The sequence below is a fragment of the Camelus bactrianus genome, chromosome 6, assembly GCF_048773025.1.
Source record: "Camelus bactrianus isolate YW-2024 breed Bactrian camel chromosome 6, ASM4877302v1, whole genome shotgun sequence".
In the NCBI taxonomy this organism is placed as follows: Eukaryota; Metazoa; Chordata; class Mammalia; order Artiodactyla; family Camelidae; genus Camelus; species Camelus bactrianus.
Genome location: NC_133544.1, coordinates 47,059,205 through 47,083,462, shown reverse-complemented (window position 1 = coordinate 47,083,462; position 24,258 = coordinate 47,059,205). Strand labels below are relative to the sequence as shown.

The window sequence follows — 24,258 nt, the reverse complement described above, 5'->3', positions numbered from 1 at the left end:
TTCAAGACTGGTAAATTACTATTAACATGATGTGAAAGCATAATACAATAGTGATTTATAAATATACATATACACATATGTACATACACACAGGATACATAAACACACACACGCACCACCCCACACTTGTGTATACATGACACATATTCAGGATATGTATAACTTTGAGAGACTGGGCTCTGGAAACAGGCTCCTAGGGTTACAATATTGTCCGTAGTATTTAACAGCTACGTGACCTTGGGAAAGTAATCTTTAAAGAAGTCTCAGTTTTCTCATCTGTAAAACACAGACAAAATGGTACACATAGGCACTCAATAACTGTTAGGTGTTATTTAGTATTACTTACTATTATCATTATCATCCTTAAAAAGACTTGTTTTTTGCCAGTAAAACCCACATAACTCCCTTTTAAACTTACAAAAAAGGAACAAAGCTTACTGATTATCAAATAAACAAATACAAACAGGGCAAGGCCAAAGCCTAATCTGACCAGAAAAGATACTGCGAGCCACTTTAAAATTTAAAGTTTATTTCTTATAGTGAAAGAAGAATAAGCCAAAGACTAAGGTCCCTGGATCCTTGTCCCGCATACCAAAACAAAAGGGACTGGATGGCAGCAGTACAAGTTGAGAAGAACCCAAACTAGATGGCGGCAGCAGTTTCATATTCTGCAGCTCTATTCTGTGGGGAGGGTGACACGAAAGTCTCCTATCTCATCACACCAGGGAGGTGAAGAGAAACTCCCACAACAGACTCTGGAGTGACAGAGAGGCAGATGGGAGATGGCCTTGGAGCAGCTCCTTAAAGACCTCCATCCCCCAGTGCTCCAGGAGAATCACAAGTTGTTCCAAGACTCAGATAAGCTTCGGTCCCACGGTCCAAGCTTTTGCCTATGTGGACACATGCAAGGACACCAGAATGCCAAGATGAAGCTGTTTCCCTACACTTAGACCCTCCATAGTATTTCTCTGTTCTCTCATTTTCCTATTTCCCCTCAAAATAGTAAAAATGATTCGTTTTAAAAACCATTCAAAGGAAGGGTACTGGTAAAGATGAGTTTGCAAAAGAACACCCAAACACACTCCTATCATTGTACTGGATACAAATAACATGATGTTCACTCCCTCTAGGAGCCAATGAGAACGAAGTTTAAGAGGTTATAGTCTAAAAGTATAAACAAAACAATTGGAACTAAGAACTTTAAAAGGGCAAGGTAAAAATAGGGAACTTAAAAATGAATTACATTGGAGGTTTGCCATAACATCATTCTTAAAATTTTTAAATTTGACTCCTTTCCTTTCTCAAGAAGTCTGACCTAAGAGAAATTGACAGAAATTTAACTTCAAAAAGAGAGAGCTTTAAAACAGTGGTTCCCAAAGTATGATCCTTACACCACAGGCATCAGCATCACTTAGGACATAAATTCTTTTTTTTTTTTAAGAAATGCAAATTCTTGAGCGCACCACACATCTAAGGAATTAGAAACTACAGAGAGAGGAAGGTAAAGCAACCAGTGTCTTACGAATGCATTAGAATTCTTACGCACGCAGATGTTTGAGAACCAATTGAAATATTTTTAGCACAAGTGTAATTGCTTAAAAATTACTGCAAATTATAACTGTAACTCTTTCAGAATTATGAATTACAACTGTGACTATATTTGGTTCTCATTTACCCCAAAATGGCTAAAAATAACTCAAAGAAGCAATAATTTATAATGTTCAAAACGTAAGCTTTGTCAGTTTTACATTGACAGTTTCATCTATCTCAGTAACAACTTTGTGCAGAATGAATGGCAAGTACCATGGAGAACAGGAAAGAATAGTGAGTAAAAGTGTGAATTTCAGGGCCAGAGAGATGAGTGGGTTCAAGTTTACATTTGACTACTAAATAGTTGTAGGCTTTGGGCAAAATACTTATTCTAAACTTGAACCTTCTCATTTGTAAAATTGTGGATTAAACAGAATGTTTGGTTTGGAGAAACAAATCAATGAAGAAGAATAGAAAATACAGAAATAGATAATTTAACAAATGCAAACTTAGTTTATAATAACAGCAGCATCTTAGAGTGAAGAAAAGAGGGACTTTTAAATAAACACGTTGGGAGAACTGAATAGCTGAGTGAAAATAGATAAAATTAGATTCCTTCCAAATACCTACACCAGGGTAAATTCCTAATGGATCAAAGATATAAATGTAAAAAATGAAATCATACAAGCATTAGAATAAAATTGAGTAAATTCCTCCATAATTTGAGATTAGGTAAGCTTCCTACTAAAATATGATACAAAACTCAGAGGCAATAAGTGAAAAGACAAATCAAGTTGACTACATTAAAAAACTTTGGATAGCTAAAGAAATCATAAGCAAAGGAAAAATATAAATGAGATTGAAAAAATATTTACAATATATAAAAAAGATGTATCAGCAATATATAACACATTCCTAAAATACTCTAGCCCTATAGAAAAAACAGGCTAAAGAAATGAATAGCTGGTTAAAAAAATACAAATGGTTCTTAAGTACATAAAACATTGCTCAACTTCACTTATAATGAAATGAATGAAAAGTATATGGTGTTAACAATTCTCTCCTGACAATACACTCTTGGTGAGGCTGTGAGAAACAGGCACACTCACACATTCTTGTAGGAATGCTGAATGATCTAAGACCTCTGGAGGTAAATCTTGAAAATTTAGCAAAATAATATTTGCATTTACTCTTTGACCCTTCTAAGAATTTATCCAAAAAATACAATGGCAAATATATATATAAAGGCAAATGCATAAGGCTAATAACTGCAGGTCTCCTTGTAAAAGCAAAAGAATAATACCTTATGCTTTCTACTTACATATTTGAGAGACCAAGAAGCAACTGACCAAAAACTTTAAAACACCACCAACAAAAGAATGGTTGAAAAAACACTATGGCACATCCACATAACAGAGTACTATGCAGCTGGGAATAGGAATGAGGAATCTCTGTATATACTACTCTGCAGGGATCTCCCTGATCCAAGCAAGGAAAAGAAGTGTGTGTATAGTATGTCACTATTTGTCTAAGAAAGGGGAAGTGACAAATATACATACCTACCTAGGTTGTTTTTCAAAAAAGGAAATATTAAATGATATATATTTTTTAAAAGGTTACCTAGCAGAGGAGAGAGACAACAGAGTGGAGGGGTTAGAGACAGAAGCCAGACATCTTTGAATATATCCCATTTTACAGATTTGACTGTAGAATTAGGAAAGTATTTTACAAAGTTATAAAGCAAAATTAAATCTTAAAAACACAATCCATAAGCAATTTGAAAATAAAGGAAACTCAATGTTCATCTAATTAGTAGCCTAACGATACCACACCACACCAAATTAACTTTAAAACAGTAATTTGATGGTCCATCCCCAGTAGGGTACGCCCTAAAAAAAAATCTTACACCACATCAGTAATCACATTGTTGGTAAAGGTGTTATTCGTATTTTGCAACTGTTACCTGTGCATTGCCACAATGCCTAATTATGTGACATTTCTAATTCTGTCATCCCCAGAGTAATTTGTGATCTGGGATTCTCAGTATGGGAGAAAAGAGAGAAAGATATTAAGACTGAGACATTAAATATAAACCCTGTAATCTGAATTTGAATAAAAAAAACTCAGAATATATTGAAACATAATTTATATACACTAATACATAAGTTATGTATACAACATGAAGTATATGAGATATACAAATACATTAAACGTATATATTAAGGAAAAAAATAAAATATATTTCTTAGCTCTGCCCAAAGAAAGGGGCTAGAAACTATGACCAACTTAGTAGCAAAGAGTACTCCTAGCACCCAGATTGTGGTCCCTAAATAATGTTTCCCTCAAAGGGAATAGAACTGCTTGGACAAATGGCTGATTCCAGGACTGGGGCAGAAAATGTCAAGATAAATTTGGAATCTTTACATACTAGATAGCAATAAAGCTATCACAGATGACTAAGGTCATAAAAACCTTAGAAGCCAACCTGAGTAGGCTCTCACTAGTCAAAAAAGGGAAAAAACTGATCATCAATGATAGTAATTGCAATCCATTAAAACACATTAGATATGCTTAAATCCATGAGTTCATAGTGATAATAAAATTATAATAGTTTTTTAATTGAGCACCACTGGAGGTGCTAATGAACCAATTCATTATTTGAAACCTAGTAAATAAAGGGAAAGAATCAAGGATTCATCATACCATTCCTGTACTAACTGTATCACCTGCTTATTATTAAACAGAGGTTGGGAAGTTCCTCTTTATAAAAATATTCCAGTTATTAAAGAAGGAATGCTAGAATATCACCATTTTACGATCTTAATTAATTAATGAAGGTAGACATTGATTATCAAGGGTGCTAACATCACAAAAACAGAGACAACCAGACATCAGGGCCTTCTGTTGGAAGATCGCAATACCACCTATAAATATTTTTGCACACTCCCACCCTCACCCCCTAGACACCAAATTCAAACATGCAGTCAACTTCTAAGTCCAGCTACTAATTTACAAGAAATAAAGAGAACAGAAAAAGCATGTTAAAACTATAACAGAAGGATGCAATCAGCAAAAACTCTTTATTGTGAGAAATTTTATGGAATAAACTAGATGCTTCAACAAATAAACTGAAAGAAACAGGAAGACCGTGAAACTACAGATTACTATGAACTTAAAAGACAAGGCAACCAAATACAAGCTGTGAATCACACACAGGTGCATGCACACGCCATGTATGTATATATACACACACACACACAACATTTAGGAGACAATGGGAAATGTGTATACCGACGGCATTATTGATTATATTAATTAATCACTGTTATTCTTTGTTGTTGAACAGTGATATGGTTATGTTTTTAAGAGTTTCTATCTTTTACAAATACATACTGAAATATCGGTAGATAAAATAATATGATGTCAGGGATTGGCTTCAAACTAATACTGGATGAGGGAGTGAAATGGAGATGGAGATGATGTGAGTTGGTAACTGCTGAAGCTGGGTGACAGATACATGAGGGGTCATCATATTATTCTACGTTGGCATGTTTTTGAGATTTTGTACAGGAAAAAAGAAAAAATGCGTAACACTGAACTTTGTATAAGACTTACAGATGAAGTATATGAAGTTCAGAGAGTTTAAGTGAATTAACAAGATCACACAATTAGTAAGACTTATTGGGACTATAATGTTTTCTTTACCTTAGAACAATATTCCATTCAAAAAATTACATCAAACAGTATTGACCTGCTTAAAACATTTACCGAAACAATTTATAATTGTTGCTACTCCTGATAAGACTAAATTATTCTATAAAGAATACTTAGAATATCTCTGTTTGATTGTCATAATGTACCAGCTACTCTTCAAAGCTTTTTACATGTATTAACTCCTTTCATCCTCGGAGTAACACCACAGATAGGGACTGTTATTATTATTATTCCCATATTACAAATGAAGAACTCTGGTGCACAGAGAGATTAATCCCAAGGCGAGATATAAACCTTGGCACTCTGTCTCCAGAGTTCTTAAATACTATGTTATACTGCCTCACTTATAAACTCATTAAATTCATAATGTCTTTCTTTCTTTCTTTCTTTTTGAGAGAAGGAAGGATTTATTACTTGCAGCAAGTAAGGAGCACACTGGTGATCTCTCCCAAACCACTGTCTCCTAAACTCATAATTTCTTAATCTTATTAAAGTTTTAATTCAAACAAGAAAGTAAAAAGATGCAAAACAGAAACCCAAAAAGGACAGAAAATATACATATATATACATAAAATATACACACGCTCTATGTAGATCAGATACAAGAATACATCAGGGCTTTAAAATGAAATAAAGAGGAATCCATGGAAAAATCATTCCCTTCTGTTATTTATGTAATAGTAGGATTGATTCTTCTTCCCCCACATCTGCACCACACTTTTTTGTCTTTAATTTTGGTATCATAAAACAAATACTTAAGAGTACTCTAAATCCAGGTAACTGGATTAGTCAACATTGAATAAGTGGTATCCATTTGAAAAGTTTTTAAAAGGTTATTACCTTTAGTACTTGCACTTCTCTTCTAATCTCATTCCTATTTTATAAATACCCACAATACAAAGATAACATTATATAAAATTAAAATAAAAATCAAACTTTCCACAAAATTTTACAATTTTAGACTCTGAAACCAAGCTAATAAAGGTCAAGTTGTGAGTTATACCTAAGTGACACCTAAGCTACAAAACAGTGGTGCTGAAATCATTTGGGAGGCAATTATCTGCTACAATGAGAGCAAATAAATGGTGAAGAGAAAGACGAACTGTTTAAATTCCTTTCCCACAGTTCAAGTCTCCTCATAGAAGAATTCAACTAACGATGGCATATAATTTTATCAGTGAGTCTATGGAACAAGTTGGCATATTTTCCTTTTCTCTGAGATTAATTGTCATTATATCTGGAGTAACAAAACTAAAATCAGAATCCTGGTATAAGACAAATCATTATACCATGGGTTCAAAAATAACACAGAAGAAAGCATGTCCCCAACACCATTACTACATCCGATAAAAGCTCTAAGTTACATAATTAACCCATCTACTAAAAAACTGGTTACAAAAAATGTGAAATCCCATTAACTTCCACAGATTAGTGCTTAAAGCGCAATGAAAATTGGATTTTTGTTTAAAAGTATAGTTTTGACTGAGAAGTGCACAATGGACTTAGAAAGTAAATTTAATTAAATGAAATGTATCACTGATACACATCAGAAAAACCCGTTTAATCCTACATGTATAAAAATAAGCTCATAATTTCTTAACCTTATTAAAGTTTTGACTCAAACACGAAACCAGAAAGGTTCAGAACAGAAACCCAAATAGGAAAATTAAAATACGTATATTCAAATAATACATCATAATAGATATGAATGATTAATGACAAGAAAATCTAATTTTATCCTATAGTTTCAACACTGTTCCCTGTCAAAACTTTTCCAAAGCTCTAAGCAAATAGCTAAATTGACTAATTCGAGTAATTACTTTCAGATGGAAACATCCACAAAATGTGTCATAGTACAAATGTAGATGAGGTAACCTCAAAAAATTGTTGTGAGGCTAAAATTCATTAGTATTCATTAAGTACCCAGCAGAATGCATAGCACATAGCAAACACTCAGTAAATTGTAGTATAATTATAATTACCTGTTAATACTAATAGCACCTTACATTTGCAAAGCATTGCCAAACAATAACTTCTTACAGTATACAAAATTCTTACAATTTACAGAATTCACACTGATTTCCAATATTCCTGTATGTCTATAAAATTTGGGTAAGAACGAGGAAAAAACTATAGTGGTTCATCCAACCAATTAATATTTACCTGACTCTGGAAATGAAGGATGTTTTTAGAGCAATTGTGTTTACCTTGTTTAACTTCAGATCAAAAAAATTAAGATGTGTATCACAAATATTCCTGTAATCCATTATTTATTAAACTTTAAACTTTCTTGAAATTACTGAACTTACCTTGAAATTATTATTTTAACTCATTTTATCTGAATTTGCTATTTTTAATGTATCCTTAATTACTCCCTTTCAACCTTCAAAGATGTATTATTATCATTACACTTAATAGTATATTCCACTATTCTGGAATCAGATTAAAAATTTTTATCCTATCTCTATATCTGGTTAAATATAAAAGGCTTTGCTAGTCAATACAAAATTCCTAGAATTCAACAATAAATTTTTTTAAAAATCTGCTTCATAATAGAAATAAACACAGTACATATTAAATGGATGAGATATATCTTCCACAAAATAACCCTAGAAGATAATCAGGAAGACATGAGATGTTGAGAAGGTCCCATTTCCTAAATACCGGTTATAGAGACTACTGCATCTTCCAAGTCTTCATCAAAGAAATCAAAAGTAACAGATATAAAATAAATTGCAATTTATAACATATTGATTTACAAGGCCCTAAGAAGAGGTCAAAATGAAGACTCACCTTGCTTTGTTCCAAGGAAAAGGACATAACTAGTTAAGTATCCAAGCCCCTCAAAAGTTTTCCTTTTAGGGAGAAGGGGTAATTCTTAAGATTCTACCATAATTTTGATGATGAAATATCATTCAGGACTTTCTAAGTTCCTTTTCTTTGCTCCATGATTAACACAACTTCCCAAGGTCTTGGATACAGGAAAGACTGCACTGGATTTTCAACCTGAAAATTCTGATCACTGGGAAGGGTTATCTTCTATTTCAACATAAATTGGCATTCTAATGTGTACATTCTGATGTGTACACCATTCTTTCAGTTTAGTCTAAATTAGGTTCCTGAAGTCTGAGCTTACACGAGTAAAAGTATAAATCTGAACGTCCTACATTGGAAATATGAGAACTAGACATTCCTTCTCATTGACAACTGCTAAAATCATCTCTTGGTTTTCACTTCCCTACCCTTAGGTTTAAAAAAAAAAAAAAAGTGTGGGGTTTTGTTTTTTTTTTTGGTCTACTGAAATACAGTGAAACCAAATTTAGGCAGATGCGTTTAAACACCAAAACAACTAATTAAAATCAAAGTAATAACCTAGAACTTAAACCAAAACATAACAATGCCTGTTTACACAGCCTCATTTACATTTACTCTATTCCCAAAAGGAAAAAAAAAAAAAAACTCATAACAATCAAATTGCACTGTAAGACAACACCCAGAAATTATTTCTGAACTTACAATACCCAACAACATTCTTTATAAAGTGGTTTGACATAGTAAGACCTTAAAAGGTTTTTAACAGACGTCCCGTGTAGTACCGAACACCTGCATTTTAAGGGCATAAATTGGAGACTTCAAATGATAATAGGTTTTCTCACTAGGTCATTCAAAAGCAATAGTTTTATTCATTCAAAAAATATTCTCTTCCACACTCCAAAGAATTCCGCCTCACACCAGGCACTCCAGCTCTTCAATTGTGCCCGCTTAAGTTTTATTCACAAGATGGAAAAAATGCTCACCAAATTCACAGTTTTCCTAAAATAAAGAAATGTCTATTATCAGCTGTAAATCTACTGGGCAGAATTCTCTTATGACCCGTGATGCCAAGAACTTCAACTGCAACTAAAATCGTCTTTGCAATCTCGGTTTCCAGGAGACTGAAAGGCTGCAGAGAGGCGCGAGGATCCTGCAGGGAGGCTGGGGCGGCGGAGGGAGCTGGAGGGGAAAGGGGTGAGCCCCACAGAGGAACTGCATTAGACTTTGAGAACCTTTAAGGGAGAGAAGGTTGGCTACAGGGAAAAATACATTTATCTCCAGATCAAGTACGTTTTCAAAGAGAGGATAAGGGAAAATGACAGAAAACAATTAACCCCCCACGACCGGAGGGTGAGCGAAGTGGAAAAAGGGCGGGGGGAGAGAGGGCGGGGAGAATACGGGCCCAAAACACCGGGATTTGAAAACAAGTACGCGAGTTCTGAGCTTGGCATCGGTCGAGATCTCCCGTCCGGGTAAAAGGACGGCAGGAGGAAAGGACCGTACTTACTCAGGGCTCTGGACAGTAACGCGTTTACCACAGTAACGAGCCCTGCACAAGAAGATGTCGCCTCTCTCCCTGCTTGCTCCCGTCCTTACTCCAGCAATATCAGCACTCCGGCAAAACTCTGCCGAAGCCTGCGCCGCAGAAGGACAGCGAAAGGAAAATACCTGAGTCGCCAGGAAACACGCCCGCAGCGGCAGGAGGAGGAGCCGTGGACAACTGGAGCCCGGGCAAGATCCTACTTGCCTCTAGTCAAATCCCAGTTCTTACGGGTGGGGCGGGGAACTTCCGCCCTGAGCGAGGAGAGCGTCACTTCCGTTTAATGCCTTCTCCCTTCCCTGCCTTCTCCGCTCCAGACACATTCACTACGTTCGCTACGTTCTCACTTCCTTTTCCAGGAGTCTTCTGCCTAGTCTGAACTTCTGACCTGGACTACACGACCCAGCATTCATCACGGCAAGTTGACTTCCGGGTCAAGGAGTCCGCGCGAGGTACATCACCATGGAAGCGATCGGTTTGGTCACGTGGTGCTCCTGGTTACGCCCGGTGGCAGCTGTGGGGTCCCGGGCTCAAGCGGGGGCCATTTTGCCGAAGGCAGCCTCCCGGAGTCGGGGGCGGCTTGGCAACTGCTAGAGCTGTTCCTTTTCCTCCTCTGCAGCTTAAGGCTTGGAGAGGAACCGGAAAGCTGGGCTCCATCGAGCCCTTCGGAGACGATGGTTTCCGCCAGGCTCCGCCACTTGACGACCCTCCATGGCGGCTGCTCCTTCCGCGCTGCTCTTGCCGCGGCCCCTTCCAGCCCTCTGTGCATGTCGCCTACGGAGCCGCAGTCGTCCTTCTGCCCCAGAGACTGATGAGAGTCGAGGTAGGGGCACCATGAGAGGAGAGAAAAACTACTGCTGCCGTGGAGCTGGCGGTGATCACGGTTCGTGCCCCCCGATACCTTCACCTCTAGCCTCGACCCTCTTGATGCCTGCAGAGGCAGTCTCAAGTAGTTGGTCTGGGTCTGGAGGTGGTTTGTCAGGAGGAGAGGAAGAGGAGACTCGGCTCCTTCAACAACTTCGGACTGCACCGGATCCTTCCGAGGCCTTCCAGGCTTTGCAGGCTGCTTTGCCACGGCGGGGTGGTCGACTTGGCTTCCCCCGACGGAAAGAAGCATTGTATCGGGCCCTGGGCCGAGTGCTTGTGGAAGGAGGTAGTGATGAGAAGCGACTCTGCTTGCAACTTCTTTCGGACGTTCTCCGGGGTCAGGGGGAAGCAGGTCAGCTGGAAGAGGCCTTTAGCTTAGCACTTCTCCCTCAACTAGTTGTCTCCTTACGAGAAGAAAATCCAGCCCTGCGGAAAGATGCGCTGCAGATCCTACACATATGTCTGAAACGTAGTTCTGCACAGGTACTGAGAACGCTTATACAACAAGGACTGGAAAGTACCGATTCCCGGCTTAGAGCTTCCACAGCACTGCTGTTCCCTATCTTGCTTACTCCTGAGGACTTGTTGCTCGACCTAGATCTTACCGAGGTGATAATATCCTTAGCTCGAAAACTTGGCGGTCAGGAGATAGAAGAAGAATCTGAGACAGCTTTCTCTGCACTTCAACAAATTGGGGAGCGTCTTGGCCAAGAGAGGTTTCAATCCTATATCTCGCGCCTGCCTTCTGCCCTGAGGAGACACTACAATCGCCGCCTCGAGTCCCAGTTTGGAAGTCAGGTTCCTTATTATTTGGAACTTGAAGCTTCTGGATTTCCTGAAGATTCCCTTCCCTGTGCAGTGCCTCTTTCCAACAGCAATCTTAAATTTGGGATTATTCCTCAGGAGCTGCATTCCAGGTTGTTAGATCAGGAAGACTATAAGAACCGGACTCAGGCCGTTGAGGAACTAAAACAGGTGATGGGGGGCTTTAACCCTAGTTCTACCCCTCATTCTAGTCTTGTCGGTTTCATTAGTTTGCTGTATAATTTGTTGGACGATTCGAACTTTAAAGTGGTCCATGGCACACTTCAAGTCCTACGTTTACTGGTTATTCGCCTTGGAGAACAGGTACAGCAGTTCTTGGGACCAGTTATAGCAGCTTCTGTCAAAGTGCTGGCAGACAACAAGTTGGTGATCAAACAAGAGTACATGAAAATCTTCCTCAAGCTAATGAAGGAAGTAGGTCCTCAACAGGTGCTTGGTCTACTCCTGGAACATCTCAAACATAAGCATTCCAGAGTGAGAGAGGAGGTGGTGAACATTTGCATCTGCTCCCTCCTGACCTATCCCAGTGAGGATTTTGACTTATCCAAATTGTCTTTTGATCTTGCCCCAGCTCTTGTAGATAGCAAACGCAGGGTACGCCAAGCAGCTCTCGAAGCCTTTGCTGTGTTGGCATCGTCAATGGGCACAGGTAAAACTAGCATCCTTTTCAAAGCTGTGGATACTGTTGAGCTGCAGGATAACGGAGATGGAGTGATGAATGCTGTGCAAGCCAGATTGGCAAGGAAAACCCTCCCAAGGTTAACAGAACAGGGATTTGTGGAGTATGCAGTACTCATGCCATCATCTGCCCAGGGTAGATCAAGCCATTTGGCACATGGAGCAGATACAGACTGGCTTTTGGCTGGTAACAGAACTCAGAGTGCACACTGTCACTGCAGTGACCACACGAGGGATAGCATGCAAATTTATGGATCTTACAGTCCAACTATCTGTACCCGGAGGGTATTAAGTGCAGGAAAAGGAAAAAATAAATTACCATGGGAAAATGAGCAGCCAGGAGTCACGGGAGATAACCAGACCTCCAATTCCAAGGATATAGAACAGGTATGCATCTTCTCTAATTTCCTTGAATTGAAACTATGAAAGAATTTAAAATAAAAGTGTGCCTATAGTGACGTAACGGCAAGGCTCCTTGAGGGTTGTTATGCTTTGTTTTTAAATCAGTTTGCTGATGTGAGTATCTGTTATAATGAACACATAGGAATCTTTAGTGGGTTTTCTTGCTTGAAGAATTTGATTAAATTTAAGGTGCAATTTGGTATAGACAATACCTGGATTTCAGTTTTGGCCTGTCACTTTGACATAGCAGTTATCTCATTCATACAACAAACAATGAATATCTAGTAGGTGCCTGATAAAGAGCTAAGGTATGAAAATGAAGATGAGATCCGTCCACAGAATTTAGGGGAAAGGCCACACGTATAAATGGGCAGCTACAAATTTGTTAAGTGCTGAAATAGAAATATACAGTCCTGTGAGAATAATGGAAATAGAATGATTCCACTAGAAAAGTAAAACAAACACTTCTCAAAAGATATGACATCTGAATTTTCCCCCAAAGTTTTTATTTTGAAAATTCCAAATCCACAGGTAACTTAAGAGTACCATGAATATTCATATACTTCACCTATTTTTACTAGTTGTCATGTTGCCATATGTGCTCCGTATTTGCTGAACCATTTGAAAGTAAGTGCAGATATCATGGCATTTCACCTATATTTCCACATATATCTCCTAAGAATGGCATTTTCATTTATAACCATCATACCACTATCACACCTCAGAATATCAATAGTAATTCAGTAATATCTAACGTATAGCCTGTATTTATATTTCTCCAATTATCTCCAAAATGTGTTTTATAGTATATTACTTTTATTGTCCAGGATCTAATCAAAGTTCAAATGGTTGATACATCTCTTTTATCTAGAACAATATGCCCACCTGTTTTTTGTTTTGTTTTGTTTTCTCATTACATTGACTTTTTGAAAAGTCTTAATTTATCTGATTGTTTCTTTATAATTATATGCAAGAGAAATAGTTTTAGCAAACGTATTACATAGGAGATACTGTGAACTTCACATTATATCACCTCACAAGGCATATAATATCAGGTGTCCCACTATGGATGATGCTGAGTTTTATCACTTGGTTAAGGTGGTGATAGCTAGCTATATCACTCCATAGTAAAAGTTTATTTTCCTCTTTATAATTAGCACATGATCTGTTGGATGATTCTTTGAGACCTTATGAATAGCCCACAAACCTTTCAATCCTGTTCTTAGTATCCACTAATGATCCTTACCTGTATCATTTATTACATTGGGGACTACAGAAAAAGGTAACTGTTTTGAAAATTCTAACATTTCTTCTGTATTTGTTACCTGGCTTTCTTTTTTATTCTATGTGTAATATATCAGTATTCCTTTTGATGCTGAAATTGCCTCAAATTTGATTTGACTAGTGGCTGGCTCCTCTGTCTTTTGACATGACTCTTTAGTCTCTAAACAAACACTTCCTCAACTTAAACATAATAATTTGCCCAGGCTTACCTTATATTTTTCTTGCTCCAGACCTGGAGTCAACCAGTTTTTCAAGAGCCCATGAACTGCTTTTTCAGTGAAGAGTAGAATTTAAAAACCAAACATCTGGGTATAGATGTGCTCACTGCTATTGCTTACTTACCATTGTGGATTGGCCCTTTCAGTGGTTAGAACCAGGGAATGCCTTTTTGTTTTTTTTAAATAAAACACATACTGATACCTACAATTCAAATCCAACACTACACGCTTCGTCCTCATCTTCCTTTAGTCCATATTTGTGTCTCCCTTCAACAACATAACCCTGGTTCCCAACATCAGTTATATTTATTCATATACAGTATCCTACAATACACACAAAAAAGTTACTACACCAATAACACAACAACTATTTCTAAATAAAGTACAAGATTTATTTGCAGTTCTTTTTCTGCTTAGAATTATTCCACAGTCATATGTTCAAACTTTTCTTAAATTAATTGGTTTCTGGGTGATTATAATCCAAATAATATGATAAAAGATAAATAGGAATTTGCTAAGTGTGGATGGGTCCTGGTAAATTTCAGACCAAAGAAATACATGTTCAGCAACACTGACTTTTGAAAGGACCTAGCACACTAATAAGAAATTGTGAATTTCTGCACAGCTGAAGCAGGGAGTTTGGTGGGAAGTAGCAAAAGATGAAACTAGAAATGTAGGCAGGGGCAGTGGGGATCATTTCTGTACATAAGGAGTTTGTATCTTTTGCAGTAGGCCTCAAATAGATGGAGGTAAACTGTGTTCTCTCTCCATTTCAGTTCGAAAAGTTTTTGATTTTTTTGAATAATGTCAAATTTATATAATCTACTCATATGGTTATTCTTGTGTATTGTAAACATTACCTGGCAGTGAATGATTTTCTGCTTGTTATGTGGCAAATCTAAATGTTAGTGTATTAAGAAGATTCTGGTGCTTGGTGACAGCACCAAGAATCTGAAAATAAGTGCATCTCTGAAATTCTGGTGTAGATATATATCGCTTTTGAAAGAAATTGTGGTGAAATAAAAAGTTATCCCCCAAATTAAGTTATACAGTTGTCCCTCAGTATACGGGGGAGATTGGTGTCAGGACCCCTGAGCATGCCAAAATCTACAGATGCTCAAGTCCCTTATATAAAATGGAATATTTATATTTGTATATAACCTCCTCCTGTATGCTTTAAATCACCTCTAGATTACTTATAATACCTAATACAATGTAAATGTTATATAGATAGTTGTAAATATAATGTAAATGCTATGTATTGCCTTGGAGTGGAAAATTCAATTTTCACATTTTGAAATTTTCTGGATTTTTTTTTCCCAAATATTTTCCATCTGCTATTGGTTGAATCCACGGATGCAGAACCCATTGATATGGTGGGCTGGCTGTACTTTCTTGCTCAAAAATGGTTTGTAGAAGAACTATTGGAAATTATCTTAATGGAGGACAGGGATTAAATATTTAAATTTTTTTATGTGTGCAGTTTTTTAAAGTATATGTATTTTAACTAATAAGTATTGTATTTCAGAGGAGTTTTAGGTTCATAGCAAAACTAAACAGAAAGTAGAGTTCCCATATATGCCCTACTCCACCCCATATACAGACTACTCCACTAACACCATCCCTACCAGAGTGGTACATTTATTACAGTTGATGAACCATCATTATCACCCACAGTCCATAGATTTACATTAGAGTTTACTCTGAGCGTTATACATTATGAGTTTGACATATATATACATGTCGAGTATCCTTCATTGTAGTACCATACAAAATAGTTTCACAATTTGAAACTCACTCCTCCCTCCCACCCTCACGCCTGGCAGACACTGATCTTTTACTGCCTCTGTAGTTTTTCCAGAATGGCATGGCCCCTGGTCTGATTTGTACTAGCTCTTGCCCAGGCTCTGCTTTAACATATGCAGTCTACTGTTAATCTATTATTTCTTGTCCACAGAGATCATTGGTTAATGACATAAAAAGTAAAAAGCTTCAAGAAAAACTCATGAATGTTTCGTAACATACTCCTATAGCTCATTTTGAAGATAGATTGGTTTGCTTGGAAGGATTATTTTGTAGTATAGTGGTAGGAAATAAGGTTACAAGAGGAAGACCTCTGCTAGATTGGAGACCCTCAAATACCAGGCTAAAGAGTTTAGCCTATTTCTTCGACAGTGATTTGAAACTGTAGGGTTCTTTGGGTTTTGGTTTGTTTCTTTTCTTTTCTTTTTCTCCTTCCTTCTTTCCTTTCTTCTTTCTTTCTTTTTAGCAGTGTTTTAGGGAAATTAACCATAACAGCAGCAATGTGTAAGTTCTGTGGTTTTTCTTTTTTGTCTTTTTTGTTTTGTTTTTAGAGAAGCTGGAGACTGGAGACTTAGAAGATCAATTAGACTTATATTTATTGAACTACTTTAGGTGTGAGGTTTTAAGTTTCATGAGGATTAGCAGGGTGTCAGGATTAGTTTGGAAAGAAAGTGATACATATAAGAGATGTATCAAAGGGTTTAGTGGCTAAGTGTTGGAGGAGAGGGAGATAAAGAAGGATAACTCAAATCTGAATAAGGTGACAAAATGCATAATAAATCATCGAATAGGAAGGCCATAAAAAGGGAAGTTAATCTGGGGGACAATGAGTTTTAGGTGGAGGAAGATAGAACATTCAGCTGAGTTTGTTGAAAACCACTATTTAGGAGACAAGGAAAGAACTAGAGATGTAGATCTTGGAAGTCACGTACGGAGAAGTGATTGCTGAAACTGGGAGAGTGGAGGGGCTCTCTAATGAAGGGCATTGGAATAAGAGCAGAGTGCTTAAGACTTAATCTTAGCATACAGCCCCTTTTAGGGAAAAGCAGTGGAGATGGAACCAAACAAGGCAAAGAAAAGGGTGCCTAAGAGCTGGAAGAGAACCAAGAAAAAAAACAAAAGTTTTAGAAATGAAGTGCAGAGGGTTCCAGGAAATACATCAGCACTGTTAAATGAAGGAGATACTGAGGAGAAAGAAAACTGTAAAAGCATAATTTGTTCTGATACATGTAGCTTCCTACCTGTAAAATAATTTTCGAAGTTACTTTTCTCTTAATTTTATCTTTCTTAATTTTCTCTTAATAATTCTTCTGATTGTAAAAAAGTTCTATATGCTTATTATACAAAATTTTCAGAATATAAAAAGGCACAAAGAAGAAATTTAAATTTTTCAGCAATCTCACTACTGAGAGGGGCCCTCAGTGAGTATTTTGTTGCCTGTTCTTCAAGTATCATTTCAATTCATGTATACAAATATAGATTCTTTTTTCTATATATAAAAGCAAGTCTTATTTGATGTTAAAGAAAAAACATTGAAGGCAGAGGAAGTGAAAGATCATGAATTTTTTTTCTTAAAGATCAAATAACCTATAGTAAGATCTTTCATGGCTATTTAATATTAGATCATATAATATAGTCTAACTGTTCTCTTACTTTTGATTACCTAGGCTCTTTAATTCTGTTTTATTTCCACCATTTAGTTGATTATTTTTGCACCCTGACGTGCAGCTTGATAACCAGATTCCTGTGGTATTCTAACTTTGCATCTCTTCTTGTGTTTTTACGAGTGTTTTAGTGGGATCCAGCAATCAGGCATCACTAGCTGGCTACCATGTTAGCTATATTTTTCCTAACAGATTTCTCTGCAGTATAGTAAGAGTCACAGTAACCTAGACTGAAAAGTAAGGAGCATACTTGCTTCATGTGTAGTTGTGTAGTTACTAGGTATGAAGCTTTTTCAAGGTAGAGGATTTGGTTATTGGAAGGTCATTGGGACAGGGGATAAAGTAGTTTTAGACAGAGACCAAATTTGTGAGTTTATGAGAGGAGTTGGTAAGAAAATACAGGCAGTAAGCATTTATTCAACATCATTTTGATCATCCATTATTTGTGAAGCCAAGTGACAGCTTATAGATTACTCTTAAATAAGACAATGTATGTATTATATTGAGTTTAACATCTGAAGAAAAAAGCTATAACAATTCCCTTGGTAAGTGGACAAAACATATCCATTACCTTGTACACATTTTTATTTCCCTGCAACTTTTTTTTTACATAGGACAGTATAAATTATATTTGTGTGTATATATATATTAAATACTACCTTACCCAAAGAAACCAACTTTTGTTTCCTCACAAAGAAAAAACTAAAAGTCATGTAACCAAGAACTATCTTTTCATTTTCTCCATGAATACATATATCCTTTTTATGATTTAAGTGGCGAAAATAAACATGTGCTTATCATCATCCAAAGGCCTTTATATATCCTTTGAACTGTTTGATGGTTAGTCTATTATATATAGCAAATAAATGTAAATTTAGAACATATTTGGTGCTCAATGATTTGCATTTTTATCTTAATTAGAAATTAGGTTCTAACGATTTTTCGTTAATTCAATTTTATTTTGGTATAAAATCTTAAAGTTAATTAAATCTAGAAATTGTAACATGAGCTAATATATTAAGCATTGTAAGATTTATGGCACTGTAAGAATTGATCCCTTATAATAAAGATATTGTCTATTATAAAATTTAATTGAACACATGATTTTATAATTTTGTATTTTGAAAAGGGGTGATATTAATGTATCTACCCAGTGAAACCAGTAAAGGAAATTTAAGCTAATTAGGCATTTCCTGAGAAGATAGGTTCAAGTTTGCACAATTATATCATACTAATATTATTTTTACGTAGTGATAGAATCTAGATGAAAACAAATATCTGTTTTCAAATGCTTTGTCCAAAGAGCCATCTTAAATAGAATTTTTATGTGAACTTTTTCTAGACAAGTATATACCACATATTAAAACTTATGAGTTTAAGAACTTTTTTTTTCCTTGTTCTTTAACCTAGTGACCAAGGTCATTAATTAAACTCACAGCTAGTTTGTCTTTTCCCCTGAATGTATGGCTTTTGGCCAGACTATTTTTTTTTTCCTTAAGGAGAGTACATTTAAATTATAAGAAGTAAAAGAACTCTTAGATTCTGTTTTGGGGTTTTACTTAGTTTAATGTGATATAAGCACTTAACCTGGTGATAATGAAGATTTTTATAAGCCAATTGGAATTATTGATTAATATTTCTATAGGGAGACAAGATATACCAATTTGTTTGCTCAAAAAATATTTCATATTCATAAATGGAAAAATTTTCCCTTCTCCATAGCTTAGAGGATCTAATTATGATAAAACAGTAAGTTTGAGGTAGTATCAGGTGCCAATCTACTAAAAATATGGAGCAGCTAAAGAAACAAAAACATAATTAAGCACCATTAGATTCATTAGGTTCATCAAGGAAGCATCATTGTTGCAGAGAGGGTATAGCTCAGTGGTAGAGTTCCTGCTTATAATACATGAAGTCCTGGGTTCAATCCCCACTGCCTCCATTTAAAAATAAATTAATAAACCTAATTACCTACACCCTCCCCCAAAAGTCTAAATTTAAAAAAAAAAAGGGAGCATCATTTTTGAGTGTGTTAGTTTTAAACATATTTCCATAAATTCTTGAGATACTTCCCCTGAAGAGTTAGAGTCCAATTCCTCTCTCCTTGACTGTGTCTTGACTTACTCTTACAAATAAAGTAAAAATAATGGTGTGCAGCTTGAGAAACTAGGTCATAAAGAGCACAGCAGCTTCCATCTTGCCTGCTCTCTCTCTGATCACTTGCTCTGGAGGAACTTAGCTGCCATGTTGAGAGCAGCCCTCTGGAGAGGCTTAGTAGAGTAAAGGAGCTCGTATCAGTACTTAAAAATAAACAAAAACAGAACACACCAGTAAGGAAATGAGATTCCAGATTCATCCCGATGAGGGTAATGTCGTCCAGCAGAACTCACCTAATAGACCATACAATCAAAACCCTTTTCCACTACTGCTGCCATCTGTGTGGAAACTGTTGCCCATCTGCTCAGTCAAAATCAGAACCAGAAACAGACTTTATCAAGAATCAGATTCACTTCAAGAGTCTTACTGCTCAGTCAGTTACATGAGGAAAGTTTCACTGAAGACTCAAGGGTCCAAGTCTCTCAGAAAAGATACACTTTCAGGCCATTGTGTTGGATTCTCAAGTTAGGACCCAGAAAGGCAGTAAATACACATCAAACAAGGAGTCAAAAACATTTGGTTTGTTATTTTGCAGTTTGTTTTCTTACACGTGAGAGAGTCAGCTGACAGACTAAATCAAGGGAAAACCAGGGATGAGAAAAGAGAAAAAAAAATTATTATACACTAGACATAAAGTCTTGTTTGCACGTTTTATGGGTAAACTGGTTAGCTGATAGCTACAAAGAGTTCAATCTTGGTATTCTGTTTTTACGTAGAAAAACTAAGGATATTAAAGAAATCATTTTAGTTGTTTAAAAAATATTTTATCTGTGTAACATATGCAACAATCTTTCTAAGTTCTGCCAGTCTCCTTCTGTCGACACTATTGCCTTAAGCCAAGTATGCACCATTTCCTTCATTGAAATTTCTTCCTTATCAATATAAAAAAAAATTTGGAAGCAACCCAGATGTTCCATAATAGGAAAATGGAATATTGTGATATAATAGTATCTAATCAATGGAATATTATGCAGCCTTTAAAAATAGTTTATGTCCTTACATCTAACAGTTCCATATTTAGTATTTCTGTAGAACTATATATTTCTCTATATATTTTATATACAGCTTTATATATAGTTGTATATATATTTTATATATAGTTTTATATATAGAACATAAAATGCACAAGGATATGTGCACAACAGTGTTCACTACAAGACTAGTGTAATAGTAAAAGGTTGTGACAAGGAAAATGTCCACAGTAAGGAACTATGAATCCAACCATAATGTGGAATACTGGGCAACCATTAAAAAGAATAAGCAGATATTTATGAATTAACACAGAAGGATGTCTACAGTATGCTGAGTACTGACTATGTGCCACAGTATTATATGATCTATTTTTTAATTGCATATTGAAGAATACGTATATATTCAGAAAGACCTGTTAACGTTTATTACTATGATTCTAGTCAAAGGGAGGCCAAAGAAGAATTTGACTTTATATCTTATTTACTTCTGTATTGTTTGCATTATTTTAACAATAAGTAGTTACTGCTTTTGTGATGAAAGTATATAGCACTTAGGAGAGGTTTTAACAACATGGCAAATACGGTGTTTATAATAATATTTCATTATAATGTCAAGTGCAAAAGTGAGATGTAAAACTTGTTATATATGGTGTCACAACTACAGTTTCTTAAAGTCTGCCTAGAAAATGATATGAAATAACACACAAAGATGTTTCAGAAGGTGACTTTGGAGGTAATTGGAAGGTAATTGGAATAACCTTTTTTAATGGTCACTGATAAGGGGCAAGTTTGGAGTCCAGGTTAAATCAGAAAGAACTAGTAGAAGATGAAAAGGTCCAAAAACTGGTGGCTGGAGGTCAAGATAAATTTAGTGTGAGCTTAATAAAGGCAGGAGTGTAGGTGGTTTCTGAGAGAATTACCTATTAAAAGATCTTTTCCTGGTAATTTGCTACTAACTATGCCAAAATAGAATTAAAACTATTTTTGTGGTGTCATTACACCCTCTGCCTAAACCTGGAATAAGATGCATGAGGTCATAGGAATATTATTATGAAAAATATGTAAGGAGTCAATTCAAAGATTAAGAGATAATAAGCAGCAAGATTAAAAGAGTAGTTAAGACTCTGAATTTCAAATCATTGTTAATATTAAATGTGAAACTTGCCTTTTATAACTCTTCCATTTACTATAAGGAATGAAATGAATTGAATTTTTAGATATTAACTTCAGAGACCAAAAACTCAGTTCCATCTTCCGAAGAGTCATAAGATGCCCTAAACAAACTGCTTCACATTTTGTAAATTTAACTCACAGCTCTTTCAAAATATATCTGTACTTTTCTCATTTCCCTTTACTTATTGTTTAGTCCTGTAAAGCTTATCCCAATGAAAATCATTTGACTATTTTTAAGAAAAACCAAAAAGGACCTCTCATGTTAATTATTGGTGTGTCTGCTTTCACATACTTGTACATTTTTGTACAGCAAAACATAATTCCTGATTACTTTTAGATTCTTGAAAACACCACATTCACACACACATTCTCTGTTGCTACCACTGCCCCCATTGTCCCCATCACCATCACTAGTTGTATGTACTGACACATGTACTAATGTTCTGTTCTCTAAGCAGAAATTAATTACAGTGTAAGTCTAATAAATATATTCATACTAGAGAATTATTTCTGGATTACTCAGGTTTTAACAGGTTAGTATATCTTCTTTTAATGTATCTAATCAAAAGTTGACTATAATTGGTTTCATTTTTGTTCCATTGTGTCCTTTTCATACTGCTATATAATCAGCCATAGAAATTGTAATTTTAGATTTTGAGAAAGTAAAGTCAGACCTTTTTCACCTTTAATTTTATTGTATTTCTATGCTATTTGATACTTGATAAAGCTTGCAAATAAACTGAGAACACTTATAGTTTACCACGTGTCTAGATTTGATTGTGTCTATAGACTCCAAATAAATAAAGAGATAGTAAGTATAATTTCCTACCTGTTCACTGAATTTTTGAAGTGTTCTATAGCCATAATCAATGTGAAGTGATCCAGAACAATTGAGGCCATTGTTGGTGAAGAATCCTGAACACTTGAATCACGTTTCATTTAGTTCTGTAACTGTGATTAGGTAGAACTTCAAAATTCTATCCTGGCCCTTTTGTACCTGAAGGATCAAAGAGGGTATATGGAAAAGGAACTGGGAACTATAAAGTACTAGATGTGTATAAAGTATTATGTACTTGGTTTTAACTAAAAGACCTATCATACAAAAATCTAAGAGAACCATGACATAGGTTACATTTACATTTGGGCTGCAGATTATGGATAGTAAATTTTCCTCATTAAGAATAGTAGAGGGGGTTGCTTGTTGGTTCAGTGACCTGCAATTGGCATGTATTGTGTAATGTTCAAAGATGACATAGCATGACAGGCTATGCTGCTGAATCAGACACGTTCTTTTTTCTATTCAAGTTATCATTTTACTCTGTCATTTGCATTCTTTCCTCCCTAGTTGCCAGATATGTACTGTGGGAAGGGAAGGTACAGAAATGGTTTGGGGAAAGGTATAGGAAAGAGGGAAAAAATTAACATTTCTATCACAGAATGAAAAAATACTGCTAGTGTGCCTTACTATATGTGTATGTTTATTTGTATCATTGTATATTTGATAAATTTAATTTTTTCTTTTAATCTGAATTTTTTCTTTTTCTTTTAATCTGTCATATTTACTACCAAGTAGATTTAAAACACATTTGCTAATTTATTATTCTGTTCTTATAGTTTTCAGCATATGAATTCATTCCATCTCCAAAATTAAAGCCCTCTCAAGGAATGCCAGTCAATGATGATTTATGTTTTAGCAAAAAAAGAGTATCAAGAAACTTATTCCAAAATAGTCGAGAATTTAATCCAGATGCTCTTCCTGTATGTGCTACTGGTAAGTAAAATTTGTAGGTAATGGACATGTTGAACTAGAGTTAAAGATTTCTCTGAATTTCATAGTTCATTCAAGGAGAGGAAGGTTTAGCTCAGTGGTAGAGTGCATCTTAGTATGCAGGAGGTCTTGGGTTCAATCCCCAGTGCCTCCATTAAAAAAAAAAAAAGAAGGGGAAAGTAAACCTAATTACTTCCCCCCCAAACAAAACAAAAGGGGGGGGGCATAGTTCATTCAAGAGCTCATAGAACTTATAATCTAGTAGACAATTCAGATTAAAAAATATTTGTGTAAGATCTGATAAAAATGGACACTTTGACATAATTGTCTTGTAAGATCCTGGGAAAATTTCTCACTGGAATACTTTAAGTAGTAATGTAAACATTTTCTTGATCAGCATCCCGTATTTACTGAGTATATCAATGTGTCAGGTGTTTTTCTAAGTATTAGTGATAGCAGTCAACAAAAGAAGGAAAACTTTCTGCCTAATAGATCCTGCATTTTAGTTGAGGCAAAGCCAACATTAAGTAAATGCAGAACAGAGTAGGTTGGCTGGTGATAAATGCTATAAAAAAAAAAATAAGCAGAGAAGAGGATTGTCGGGGAGGGACTATTTTAAATAACGTGGTGAAAGAAGGCCATATTCAGAAGGGAATATTTGAAGCAAACCACATAAGTATCAATAGATATCAAGCAAGAACAGCAGATAATTTCAGGAGGAGGGAACAGTTAGTGCCAAGTACAGGACATGTTTGAGAAAGATCAAAGAAGCTAGTAAGTCTGGAATGAAACAAGTAAGGGGAAGAGAAGTAGAAAATTAACTTGAAGAGATAATAAGGATTCTTATTTT

At 35.7% G+C, this 24,258-nt stretch overlaps 2 protein-coding genes across 6 annotated transcripts in view; one reads left to right on the top strand and one right to left on the bottom strand.

The window, feature by feature from the left end:
• KLHL28 (kelch like family member 28) overlaps positions 1–9,875 on the bottom strand; it is a 34,709-nt gene extending 24,834 nt beyond the window's left edge. For 2 of the 3 annotated variants that reach the window (XR_006718948.2, XM_010967017.3), the window contains exon 1: positions 9,727–9,875. The gene's annotated coding sequence lies outside the window, so the exon portion shown is untranslated. The other variant, XM_010967018.3, reaches the window with a different exon arrangement.
• Positions 9,876–10,087: 212 nt separating this feature from the next.
• Positions 10,088–24,258, top strand: part of TOGARAM1 (TOG array regulator of axonemal microtubules 1) — a 60,268-nt gene continuing 46,097 nt past the window's right edge. For 2 of the 3 annotated variants that reach the window (XM_010967013.3, XM_045504350.2), the window contains exons 1-2: positions 10,093–12,355; positions 23,255–23,411. In XM_010967013.3, the coding sequence (XP_010965315.2) occupies positions 10,310–12,355; positions 23,255–23,411 (2,203 nt within the window). In that variant the 5' untranslated portion in view covers positions 10,093–10,309. Of the gene's footprint in view, positions 12,356–23,254; positions 23,412–24,258 lie in introns of all 3 variants that reach the window. The other variant, XM_045504351.2, reaches the window with a different exon arrangement.